The sequence below is a fragment of the Archocentrus centrarchus genome (genome assembly GCF_007364275.1).
Source record: "Archocentrus centrarchus isolate MPI-CPG fArcCen1 chromosome 18 unlocalized genomic scaffold, fArcCen1 scaffold_23_ctg1, whole genome shotgun sequence".
Taxonomy (NCBI): Eukaryota; Metazoa; Chordata; class Actinopteri; order Cichliformes; family Cichlidae; genus Archocentrus; species Archocentrus centrarchus.
In genome coordinates, this window is record NW_022060145.1 from 5,104,454 (window position 1) to 5,118,049 (window position 13,596).

Here is a 13,596-nt window from a genome sequence, read left to right on the forward strand (position 1 = left end):
ACCCTTTGAGTCTCCTTTGGTACGATCTGTAAGGAGTTTCTATAAATGAGACTACTGTTGAGGAGAAAATGCTGCTTTCTGACTTTTGTACTTTTTGTCAGCATTTGATGCATGCAGGGTGTTTTGTATTATGCACTTGATCTGTCAGTTTTCTCATGAGATGAGTTTTCTTCAGTCATACACAACTATACAGGTTATGGGCTTAAGACACTTAAAGCAGGTATTATTTTACTCAAATGGACAATTTGATTATATACCTGTGGTGTATCGCGGTTTGATATTTCCCTTCTAACTGCATCTCCACAATAGTGAGGCTCTGTTCAAATCTTTTTGTGCTTGTTTAGTTGCCAGACTCTTAATTGCTGCAATTTAGCGTAGGGCCATCTTTGTCTCTGTAATCCATCTCTTGTCTTTTCCTCTGCCCATTTGAATGTCTTAACATTTATGATCGCCAAATGGAAATCAAAGCAATCCTGAAGGCATTAAGCTGGTTTAACAATTAAGGACTAAACAAGCATGTCTTGTTTAAATACAGGAGAGAAGCAATTTAAGTCCTTAATTTCTCGATGTATCCATTCTAGTTTGATTTAAATAAAAAGCTCAGTGCTGCAAACGAGGAGGGAAGAAAGTCATTTTGAACGGATTTTCCTAGTAATGCACATCTGGACCCCAAGAGAAGAACAAAACAATTTTTTTTTATTTTTTTTTTTTTATTTATTTTTTTTTTGTTGGACATTTGATTGCTTGCAGGCTTCCAATTTCATTCTGTTTGGGTGTTTTCTTCCATTATATTCCATTTTGCAAAATGGGGTACATTTCAAAAATGACAAAGCTTTGATTATAGGAATAATCATTGATGTAGCTAGATCCTATCTGGGGAACTTAGAAGAGGCTGACCTGATTGGTTAAATTGAAAATGGTTGGAACACCAATCAGATTGCTTTGCTCACATAAACACTGTAATTTGTGTAAACCTGCCTAGTCTTGAAATTATGTTTATTATGATAAAGATCATTTATGTAGCATTTATATACCAATTACACTCTGCATGCAGCTCCCATTGGGTAAAATTAAACTGGTGCTGAGATTGACCAAAGTGGGGGTTTGAAAGATGAATATGGAAAGTGCTCCTGTTGGCCTGCTAACATGTGGATTTTCATCACATTTGTTACTCTGAGAGGAGCCATGTACAGCTTTGAGCAGAAAAGCATTTGGGGTATTACAATTTAAAAAAAAAAAAAAAAAAAAAAAAAAAATGTACCTCTTATTTAACCAGGAAAAAAACAGTGAGATTAAAATGTCTCAGAAGTCCTGGCCAAGACAGCCAAGTTTTAAGCAGAGAGGAGCCATACAAACAGGATAAGATTAAACATAGGATAGCTAGGTACAAGAAGGTGGGAGGGGGAAAAAAGTCAAGCACAACATCTACAGCTTGATGCAGTCACTTCCAGATCATTTAAAAGTGCCTTAAACTCATTGAGTCTTGAGGTCACCATAGTTAAGCTCAGACTCCAGTTTTGGTCTTTTGACAAGCTGTTGAATATGAGGAATAAGAGATTTATCTATTAAGATACCAAGATACCTGTACTCTGATTATACACTCAATTTGGGTACCCTGAGATGTAGATATTGGGGCCAGACATAGTGGTTTAGATTTGGTGTAAGGAAATGAACATGACTCTTGTGTTATCTGCATTTAGAACAATTTTTTTTTTTTTTTTAAACTGTAGAGATTTTGTTGTATAGTGTCAAAAGGTAGCTGTAATTATGACAGTGCTTGAGTAGGTGCTGAGCTGTCTGAGTCATCAGCATACATGTGAGAGTGCATTCTCTGCATTCTGTGATGTTGATATAGAGAATAAAAAGGAGTGGTCCCTGGACTGACCCCTGTGGCACTCCCTTTAGATAAGGAGCACACTGAGTCCTGTTTGTAAGAGTTTTCAAACTATTTCAGCATCTTCTCTGACGAACCCACTTCTGTGAGGATCTGTTTTAAGAGAACATGGTCGACAGTATCAAAAGAGCTGCATAGTGCCAATTATCAGTGTTAATAAAACTATGAAAAACTTTAAGAGCAGCTGTGGTTGTACTGAAAATTCTTAGCTAAAACTGGTAATTTGGAGAGATTACATATGAGTGTGTGTGTGTGTGGGGGGGCAATAAAATCTGTAGCAGGGCTTTGAGAAAAAACTAAAATCATTTGTTTAAGCAGGACAGTCAGAGCAGACAGTAGATGGACTCAGTTGAGTTAGTGTCCTGTAGTCTTTAAAATGCTTATGAACAATCTAGCATTTCAGCTAGTCTGTAATTTTTTTTTTTTTTTTTGAATCTTGAATAATAAATGGAGAAAGCTCTAGGCCTTGGATGTTCTGAGAGGATATTTTTTTTCCAAAATTTAGATGGGTTAAGATTGCTTGTTGTTTGAGATTTAAAACAAAGTGATCGGCCTTAGCTTTTCTTAATTTGCCAGTGCAGGCATTAAAAAGCTGTCTGAATATCAGCCAGTCTGTGCTGTCCTTGATCTTTCTTGCTTTTGCTCAGTGGTGACTGAAGGGAGATCTGAGAGGTGAGCAGTGAACCATGGGTTATTCTGACATTTTATTCTGTACTTTCTTACAGGAACATGCTCATCTACAATATTTCTAAAGTTCTCATGAAATAAATTCCAAGCAGTATCAACATCTGCTCCAAGTAAGACAAAGCATGCAGGAAAGCTTGCTCCGAGAAGTGTTTCAGGTCATGCTTTATTATACGTGTCTTATGTTTTTAATAATTAGATGTTTCTAGTAGTGCTGATGACACAGTGGTCACTGATGTCATTGGCAAACACAGAAGCAATTGAGTATTTGTGAGGGACATTTGTGAGAACAAGACTGCCAGGTGATGGGTTTTTAGGATTTTTGGTATTTGAATCTTTTACCAGATAGTTGACAGCCTAACTCACCCAAAGAATCACAACATGCTCTGAGATCATTGGAAACTGGTTGTAGCCAAGTGGTACATGGACTGGTTCTGGCTTTTCTGCTCTACTTTGAGCACTCAAAGCACCATTAACACACATTCATAGTTTTTTTCCCCTTCCTCTCTTCTTTCCCCTACTCTTAAGTGCTCTCTCTAACATTCACATGCATTCATACTCTGAACAGCTGCATTGGAAAGCAACTTGAGGTTCAGAATCTTTCCCAAGGATATTTGTGCATGCAGACTGGAGCAGCCAGGGATCGAACCGCCAACATTCCGATTAGTAGGTGATAACCTTTGCCTCCAGGACTACAGCCACAGTAATTAAAATCTCCTAGAGCTATGAATTCGTTAGAACAAAGGCCAGTTAAAGAGCTCCATTATAGAGGAGAGAGCGCCCAGATCTGCGGATGGTGTCCTGTAACAGCAGACTACAGTTAATTTAAGTGAGTTTGTGACCAGAAGATCCAGAACCAGAAACTGTTTGGTTACTGATTTTGAGAGCAGCATATTTAACTGAAACTTATTTTTGATATATGTAGCTACTACACCATCTCTTTTGGGGCAGTCGGCTCTCTACACTTTGTAGCCATTAATGCAGATGTCCTTGTCAGACACCAATTTGGTTAATCAGATCTCGGCTAAGGCAATGACATCATCAGTAGATTGTGTCCAGATGTGCATCAGATCCATTTTGCTGACAAGGGTTTTAAATGTAAGAAACAAAGATCAGTCTGTTCTTTAAAAGCTGCTGGAGTATTGAAGCACGTATTATCTGGGCCAGGATTAGGTTTGACATTCCCAGATATTAATAATGAGAAGATAATCGGGCATCTCTGCCTAAATGATTTACAGCAGGAGTGGCTCTGACTCACTTTAAAAGAGCTCAGAGCATGTTTGTGTGATCATTTAACTAATGCCAAAGTCATAAGACTGATTAGATGGACCAGGTCTTAAGAGACAGATGGGTGTGTCTAGGATGAGTGGTTACTGTAAGAGACACAGTGCTGCTGTCTGTGCACTTTCCTCTATGTGGCAAGTCTGATACTAGAACCAGTGGACTGGAGTCATCCCTCCAGAGACTCATTTACAGAGCCATATACGTTTACTGTTAAGCACAATACTACTAAGAAGAAACGAGCATAGTGGCTTATCTCTTTCATCACTATAATCCAGATTGAAATGCTATAGCAGCATACAGGTGCTGGTCATAAATTATAATATCATTAAAAAGTTGATTTATTTCAGTAATTCCATTAAAGTGAAATTTGTATATTCTTTCATTAAACACAGACTGATATATTTCAAATATGTTTCTTTTAATTTTGATGATTATAACTGACAACTAATGAAAACCCCAAATTCAGTATCTCAGAAAATTAGAATATTACTGAAGACCAATACAAAAAAGGGTTTTTAGGAATGTTGGCCAACTGAAAAGTATGAACATGAAAAGTATGAGTATGTACAGCACTCAATACTTAGTTGGGGCTCCTTTTGCCTGGATTACTGCAGCAATGCGGCGTGGCATGGAGTCGATCAGTCTGTGGCACTGCTCAGGTGTTATGAGAGCCCAGGTTTCTCTGATAGTGGCCTTCAGCTCTTCTGAATTGTTGGGTCTGCCGTGTCGCATCTTCCTCTTCACAATAGCCCATAGATTTTCTATGGGGTTAGGGTCAGGTGAGTTTGCTGGTCAGTTAAGAACAGGCATACCATGGTCCTTAAAGCAGGTACTGGTAGCTTTGGCACTGTGTGCAGGTGCCAAGTGCTGTTGGAAAATGAAATCTGCATCTCCATAAAGTTGGTCAGCAGCAGGAAGCATGAAGTGCTCTAAAACTTCCTGGTAGACGGCTGCGTTGACTTTGATCAGAGAACATAACTTTGGAGCACTCAGCAGCAGTCCAGCCCTTTTTGTCTTTAGCCCAGGTGAGACGCTTCTGATGCGGTCTTTTGTTCAAGAGTGGCTCGACACAAGGACTGCGACAGCTGAAACCCATGTCTGCATACATCTGTGCGTGGTGGTTCTTGAAGCACTGACTCCAGCTGCAGTCCACTCTTTGTGAATCTCCCCCACATTTTTGAATGGGTTTTGTTTCACAGTCCTCTCCAGGGTGTGGTTATCCCTGTTGCTTGTACACTTTTTTTTTTTTTTTTTTTTTTTCCCCCTACCACATCTTTTTCCTTTCCTTCGTCTCTCTATTAATGTGCTTGGACACGAGCTCTGTGAACAGCCAGCCTCTTTAGCAATGACCTTTTGTGTCTTGCCCTCCTTGTGCAAGGTGTCAAAGGTCATCTTTTGGACAACTGTCAAGTCAGCAGTCTTCCCTGTGATTGTGTAGCCTACAGAACTAGACTGTGAGACCATTTAAAGGCCTTTGCAGGTGTTTTGAGTTAATTAGCTGATTAGTGTGGCACCAGGGGTCTTCAATATTGAACCTTTTCACAATATTCTAATTTTCTGAGATACTGAATTTGGGGTTTTCATTAGTTGTCATATTTCAAATGTTTTCTTTTCAATTTGATGATTATATCAGTCTGTGTGTAATGAATGAATATATAATGTACAAGTTTCACTCTTTGAATGGAATTACTGAAATCAACTTTTTCATGATATTCTAATTTTATGACCAGCACCGGTAAAGAAGAGAGACCAGAATCCTGGACAGCAGTCAGGGAATCCAGTTCGTTTAGAAAGTCAAAGGTGTTACGTCGCATGCAAACAGGCCAGGCCGGTGAGGCGACACTTTGGATAAATGACATTGGAAAAGACAATCGTTTTCAATACATCCAAATAGGCCATCAGGCTGAGTCAGTAAAATGAACCAGAAAGGGAGCGCTTTCCCTTAGAGTGCAGCGACCAGGACTGCCAAAGGTGATCTCTGCATCTCCGCTCCAGGTAGCAGGTAAAATGGTCCGGCCTGACGGCGCGCTTGGGAAATCACGAGACACCAAAGAAGTCAGCTGGAACTGCGCTGTAGGTTCATCCACAGCTCGATGAGTAGATTCGCTGGCATTAATCTGCTTGATCAGGAGTCACTGCAGGTGTCAGTCTTTTTATTTAAGCACGCCGGGCGTAAAAGCACTGTCACAGATTTAGTTTACCGTATTTTCCGGAGTATAAGTCGCACTTTTTTTCATAGTTTGGCTGGGGGTGCGACCTATACTCCGGAGCGACGTATATGTGACATTTATAACACATGAACCAAAATACTCCAGCCACTTGACATCTCCGTGAACTGCAGCTTTAAGGCAGTCTTGCGTAACCTGTGGGCGCAGTGGATGATGGATGGAGAGCACAGCTTAACGGCAACTGGGAGAATGCGCCACCCAACTTTCCTGGAAGTCATTGGATGGATCAAGAAAACATGGGCTTCAGTGACAAACCATCCTGTTGGGATTCAGAAAGGCTGGAATAATTGGACCTGCAGCTGACGACGAGTCTGACTAACGCGACACAGAAGAGGAAGCGGCGCTTCGTCTACGGAGTGTACAGAATTGTTTAGAAGTGACACCGAGGATGAAGAATTCAATGGATTGATGGTTTGGTTAACTTGTTAGTATGTTCTTTATGCTATGGTTATCTGAATAACTTAATGTTACGTTAACATACTGTAGCGATTCTCTTAGTTAGAGAGCGTGTTGATGTTGTGGGATTTCGGACTGTTCGGGAGGTTCGTGAAGGCAGCATGGAGAGAGAGAAAAAGACCGAGAGCTTGCCTGTGTGTGTGTTGCTGTTCCGCTGTTGTAGTTGTGGTTGGCGTGGCTGTGGCGTACAGCAGCCGTTTTTCTGTTAATAAAGACGACCTTTGTTGTCAATATCGCCGACTTGGAAGTGTGTTTACAACGTTACAATACCGAACACGTGTTCGTTGTGCGTCATGTAGCTGAATGTGCTACGTTAGCATAAGTAGGTGTAACCGTGTTCGTCCTGTTCTTTAATCCAATATTATTTTAAATTGCCGTTCAAGATGGAATTTGTGCTCTGGGTCTCGGATTCTATCAACCCCCCCCCCCCCCCCCCCCCCCCCCCCCCCCCCCCCCCAAAAAAAGTGCGACTTATAGTCCAGTGCGACCTATATATGTTTTTTCTTCTTTATTATGCATTTTTTGGCTGGTGCGACCTATACTCCGGAGCGACGTATAGTCCGAAAAATACGGTAATCCTTTTGGACATTATTCGAAGTTCAGTGCTTCTGGGGTAAGAAGGCTAAAGTAGAAAGTGTCCACCACTTCAGAAAATGATTAAACGGTGTGCTGTCACAGCAATCATTGAATCTTGTATAACTTAATGAAGTCATATTTATCTGAGTCCTCACCTTCATCCACTGAATCCACTTGAACTTCAATAAACACTCAAACAGATCGACACTTCAGGAAAAGCACATCACACAAACTGAACATATGTGCTGTTCTTTCTATAGCTGTGAGGACAGTTAATGTCCATTCTGAGGGGTAACCTGGACATAAAGACCTGTGCGACTGCCCCACTCTTCTAACTCTTGGAAAAAATGTAATCAAAGAATACCAGTTACACCAGGTGATTATATTTTTAGATACAGTTTCATTTTGGTCAGTTTAAATCAGGATTTTTACATTGTCATTCCATTAAAACTCTGTAGCATCATGTGGTGAAAAGAATTATGAACTTTAATGAACTAGATAGAAAAACTGGAAAACCTATAATTAAAACTAGAAATTGGCATTAAAATGTAAGCAGAAATATCTGAAGCAGGGTGACCTGAGATGATTTTTCTTTTCCTCTGGAAAGATTAAAATTAGTTTTACACAGAACAAAGAGCAGTTTGTAGTTTTGAATAAAATAACATATCTGTGCCAAGAAGCGAACATCTTTTGGCCAACTACATGGAAGTCGTGAGATGTGGTTTGCACCTTTTTTTGTTTTTGTTTTTCGCAGGCTTTTGAGTGGTGTTACAAAGTGAGTCACATTCAGACTGAATATCAAAAGCTATTCAAATGTTAATGATCTGTGTGCCTCAAAGATGCTGTATCAAGTATGCAGACATTGTTTTGTGCTGGTGAGATTGTATTCAGTTAACATTGTGATCTGCTGAATTGCGGTCTGCAGCGCAATACTTCTGCTGCTGTACAGCTCTGGCTCCATCTGTTGTGTACTGATCCGGGTTCATTGGTGACGCCGCTTTGACACAGCAGCGGTCTAACTCTTCAGGGAACTGAGACCCAACACACCACAATGACTAATCAGAAATGGCTTGGCGACACAACAAAAAAAACACAGGGTGTTAAATCATCCTTCAGACTTCCCAGTTCCAAATCTGTTCATCTGTAAGTCGAATGTGCCAAAACAAGCTGAGTTCAGGGGCCCCCAACCTGCAACTCACAGTACCCAAAGGTCTAGGTGCCAGACACCACAGGACACCTGCAGAGATACCATGTCCATGCCCTGTAAGCGTCAGACTTGAAGAGCGAAAGACTGCAAACATGTAGGTGTATTACATCCCATACATTGACTTTTCTTATTTAACCATGATCTCTTCATAAAAACTTCTCCAACATGTTAAGTGTGATCTGTTTTTCAGTAGAACATATTGTAAATCTAATTCATTGGTAGTTAACGGTGTCCTGGCAGTGGACTGGGTCATCAAAAATCCATGGAGCTTTCATTGGCTCTGTGGCTCTCTGTACCGGTCCCATCTGTCATTTTGGGTGTGCATAAGTGTGTAATGTGTGGGTGTCATATGTAATAAACCCTTTAAGGGTTGAATCTATAATCTTTGCACAGAGCAGCTCAGTTTGTCATTTAGCCATTCACATATCGATATTGAGACTTGAGGTTTACTGTTATGCCCAAGAGCATTTCAGTATGTAGGCTGGGAATAGAACTGACAACTCACTTTACTGCCTGAACTGCAGCCATCCCCAAGTGTAGTTTTTCTTGTCCCACATTTACCTCATGTGCACGTCATTTAAAGGACATTTCAATATCCGAGACCCAGCAACAGCGCCAGTGTAAAGTACACGGCGATGGTTGATTTATAATTGCAATGTAATAGATGAAAGGTGGAGAAAATGGTATGAGGTTTCAATAAATCCCTCTTGAGTGATGAGCTAATTTTGCATTAAAGGAAGATGATGAAAACTGCCCTTGTCTCTCTAAACAAATAATCCACAAGGCTGATTTTCCTTTTATGTAGTCATGTGTGCCTGGATGGAGTAAGAGGACTTATTTTATTTTTTCTCCACCCCCTTCATGGCTCAATAAGATGAGTGGGTTTTCCTGCTTGATTGTTTACACAACTGATGCTATGAGTATAGCTTGGGTAATTAAGAGCTATAAAACGGCTTTCTTTTGATCCTTTTTTTAAAATTATTTATTTATTTTTTACCCCCTACAGGTCGGATACGAGAATGCAGGGACTGTGGAGTTCTTGGTGGATAAACATGGCAAACACTACTTCATAGAGGTCAACTCTCGACTCCAGGTTGAACACACGGTCACTGAAGAGATCACAGAGTAAGTAGATGTCCACCTGTGTAGCTGCTGGAGCATTGTCATTTTGTATTTCGTTAGCCTCACAGCATCATTGATGTCTGTTTATTTTCCTAACACTGTAGATTCGTTTAGAGTTAGGCAGATATCTCAATTTGGCCAAAATATGACTTGGGCAATTATGCTGTGAGGCTAATGATGTGTGTGTCTGGTATCATTGGTCCACTCTCTAGGTCTGTCAAATATTCTAAATTAAATGACATCTCCTTTTTAATTTTTTTTTTTTTTTTTTTTTCCCTTGTGGAAAAACAGCAGCGCTGCCAGTGGCTGGCTTTCTGTTACTGGGTTACTGCTTCAGACTCTAGACATACATCTGCTTAGATAAAGTGACCTAGTCCACCTTAATGAATATGAAGTGAAAAATAGTTTAGTTCTGTGAGAAGCTAAGGGCATCTTTACTGTCTCTGTAGGTATTAAGTAGGTAAATGGCAGCCAGGTGCTAGTAATCAAATGCACTTGATTTATTGATCATCAGCAAGTTTGAGCGCAACTGTAAAATTAGAGGTCTCTGCAGTTTGGTAGTCTGGAGCATTTGGACAGATGAAACCAAAGTGGAGAAATTCTGCCATAATGCACAGCTGGTGAAAACAAAACACAGCATATTGGCACAATAGATGGGTGAGAATTTGGGCTTCATTTGCTGCCACAGGACCTGGGCACCTTGCAATTGTTGCGTTGACCTTGAACTCCTCTGTATACCAAAGTGTTAGTCAAATGTCTGACAGCTAAAGCTTGGCCCAAAGTGTCATGGAGCAGGGCAGTGGTCCCGAGCGCAGCCACAAATCTACAACAGAAGAGCTGAAACAAAACAAACAAAAAGAATTAAGGTGGTCCAATGGCCCAATCAGAGTCCAGACCTCAGCTTGACTTGAAATGCTGTGGTAGGACCTTAAGAGAGCTGTGCACCAACAGATGCCTGCAAACCTCAAAGAACTGACGCAGCGTTATAAAGAGTGGACCAAGATTTCACCACAAGTATGAAAGACCGATAGTCTGATATGGAAAACGATCACTTCAGGTTATTCTTACTACAGGTGGTTCTACAAGCTGTTGAAGAATGGGGTGTACTTAGTTTTTCACATGCCTGAATAAAATCCTCTGAAAACTTTTTTCACAGGACTGTAAGTGGACGTGTGTGTGTGTGTGTGTGTGTGTGTGTGTGAGAGAGAGATTTTTTTTTTTTTTTTTTCTGGTTTTTAAGTGGGCCATGCTTGACTTTGGGAACCACTGCTCTAGATTAAAAACATTAACTTTACATTTTTAGTAGCTTGTTTTATTTAAAAAAACAAAACAAAAAAAAAACAAAAAAACTTGAATACAAAATCCTTTAAGGGAGTGTTGGACAAACTAAAAAGAGCAAATATCAGCTATGTGTTAATGTTGGCAGAAACTTGGCGACCAAACTCAGGTTCAGAAGAAGTACTTGACCTATCCACAAAAGTCAAATTTAAATTACTGTAGTTTTTCACTTTTTTGGGGGTCTTGTGGGCATGCAAATATTTCAATTGGGTTAAATATCTGCCAGGGGTCTTTTTGGTAAGAATAATCAAGTGTCATTTTTGACAGCACTACTGGGCAGCATCAGTGTAAGAAGCTTCCTTCCCTGAAGTAAAGGCGGTGAATGTCATAGGGAAGACAAGTAGAGTGTTAAGTACATGAGACTGAACCAGAAATGGACAAAAAGGAGAAAAAGATGAGAAAACGAACAAGGTGCGAAAGGAGATTAAGAGAGCGCTGATAAGTACAAAGAGATGGGTGTAGGAGAGATGTGACTGAGAAGAAGAGAGCCAGAACAGCTGGAATCAGTGAAGAGAGAAGCTGAAAGATGAGGTTAGAGACCGGTTGAGAGACAACAGGAATAAATGGGTGAGGCAAGAAAGGGTATAATGAAAGCTATAAGTAGCATTCTGCTCTCTTTGATGACCTGTGAGATTTGCTCAGCTGAAACAACACAGATGGGTCTCAGGCACAATCCAAGACAAACGCACAAAGGCCCGACAGGTATACGTCTATTGGCACTTGAGTTGCACAAAGACTGACAAATCTTGAGTTGGCATTGTGTGTGTGTGTGTGTGTTTGTGCACACACAGAAAACCAGTTACAGTAATTAATATAGGATTTTCTGCTTCATTTACTTAATAAATGAAGCAGACACATTAATAGACCAGTGTAACTAAGACTGTAGTTGTGGGCAGATGGTGGAAACAAAAACACTTGCTTTATATGGTAAAAACACGACTGACAACTTTCTTCCGATTTTCTTCTTCTTGATCAGTTTCTGCGCTCTTGTCTTCCATTATCTCTTCTTTCTTTCTTTTGATCTTTGTTTTTCTTGAATAAGTGGAAGATTTGCATTAGAACACATTTTAAAAAACTGAGTGGTCAAGCGAGTTAAACTATCAGCTTTGGAAAGTTTTTCTGAAACCATTTGAGTAAAATGTTAAGTGTGTTTTAAATGCTAGACTGATTTGACTGTTTCACATTTCTTATCAGTACAGATTTTAGTAATTTTAACACAGAAGTTTGCCTCCAGGGTTTTTTGGCCAGGTGGACTTTAACATGTAGTTAACACTGTTAGGTTTTTGGGTTGAATAAACCCATTCAGCCAGAAAGACTTTGTGGCAGAAGACTGAAGGCACGATGAAGGTGAAAACATTCAGACCATGTGACCATGAACCCTTCCTTAGTTATGCTGCAATAGGCCTCGACTCTGCTCTTTTTGCTCTGTGATTATTAAACTCTGGCTCTCTGCCACACTGTATTTATTCCTTTCTTCCTCTTTTCTTTTCTTTTCTCCCAACTCCCAGCTGGTTGTGGCAGATGGCTGCCCCTCCCTGAGCCTGGTTCTGCTGGAGGCTTGGTTCCTGGTTCCCACTGTCACCAAGTGCTTGCTCCTTGGGGGTTGTCTGATTGATGGGGTTTTCTCTCTAACACTTGTTGTGGTTTTGGTGCTATATAAATTAAAATGTAATTGTATTGAGTTTCTGGTGACTCTGGTGGCCATTTGAGTACAGTGAAGTCAGTCATGTTCAGTTTCAGATTATTTGGGGTTGTGATAGGTACACTGTGGCCATAAATGGACATGGTCAGCAACAATTTAAATGCTTAGTCGGTACTAACAGTGTGGCACACATTACACCACCAGCCTCAAACGATCATACAAGACAGGATGGATCCATGCTTACATGCTGTTTATGCCAGATTCTGACCCTGCCAGCCGAGTGTTGCATCCAAAATCGAGAGACGTCAGACCAGGCAATCTTTCTAATCTTCTATTGTCCAATTTTGGTAAGCTCATGTGAATTGTAGTTAGTTTCCTGTTCTTAGACAAGAGTGGCATCTGGAGTGCTATAGCCCATCTACTTCAAGGTTCAGTGTGTTGTGTGTTCAGAGATGCTCATCTGCATGCCTTGATTGTAACGAGCGGTTGTGTGAGTTACTGCTGTCTTCTGATCAGCTTGAAGCAGTCTGGCCATTCTGCTCTGACCTCTGGCATCAACAAGGCATTTTCACTGGATATTTTTTTTTTTTTCTTTTTCAAACCAGTCTCTGTAAACTCTAGAGAGAGATGGTTGTGTGGGAAAATCCAAATAAATCAACAGTTTCTGAAATACTCAAACCAACCCATCTGGCACCAACAAACATGTATTCTTAATCTCAGAAATCACCTTTCTTCTGTTATGAGTTTGAAATTCAGCAGGTTATCTTAATGCATTGAGTTGTTGCCATGTGATTGGGTGATTAGATATTTGCAATAATGGGCAGTTGAACAGGTGTATGTAACAAAGTGGCTGAGTAGATGTGCCAGTGCCCACAGAGCTACACGGTTTGATTAAAGCCCCTGGATACACCTACACAGATCACTTTGTTTACCTTAGCAGTCATTTTCCATGGACTTAATGTGGGCTATATAGTTCGAAAGAGTGTGTGTGCACATTGTTCATTACTGAGGCCTAGGAAAAATGCCGAATCAATTTTGTTCTCAAAACATTTTCAAAGCAGATTTTTCTCTTTCTCCCCCTTCTCCTGCCTTGGCGATGCATCATAGTTTGTCATCATGTTGTAAATAACTGTAATTGTGTGAAACAAAGGCAGCAACCCTCAGG

General features: G+C 40.4%; 1 protein-coding gene across 1 annotated transcript in view; it reads left to right on the forward strand.

Annotated features, from left to right (window-relative positions):
* pcxb (pyruvate carboxylase b) overlaps positions 1-13,596 on the forward strand; it is a 309,723-nt gene that overhangs the window by 61,938 nt on the left and 234,189 nt on the right. Inside the window, exon 10 of the mRNA XM_030722659.1 lies at positions 9,336-9,454. Within this exon, the coding sequence (XP_030578519.1) occupies positions 9,336-9,454 (119 nt within the window). The remainder of the gene's footprint in view (positions 1-9,335; positions 9,455-13,596) is intronic.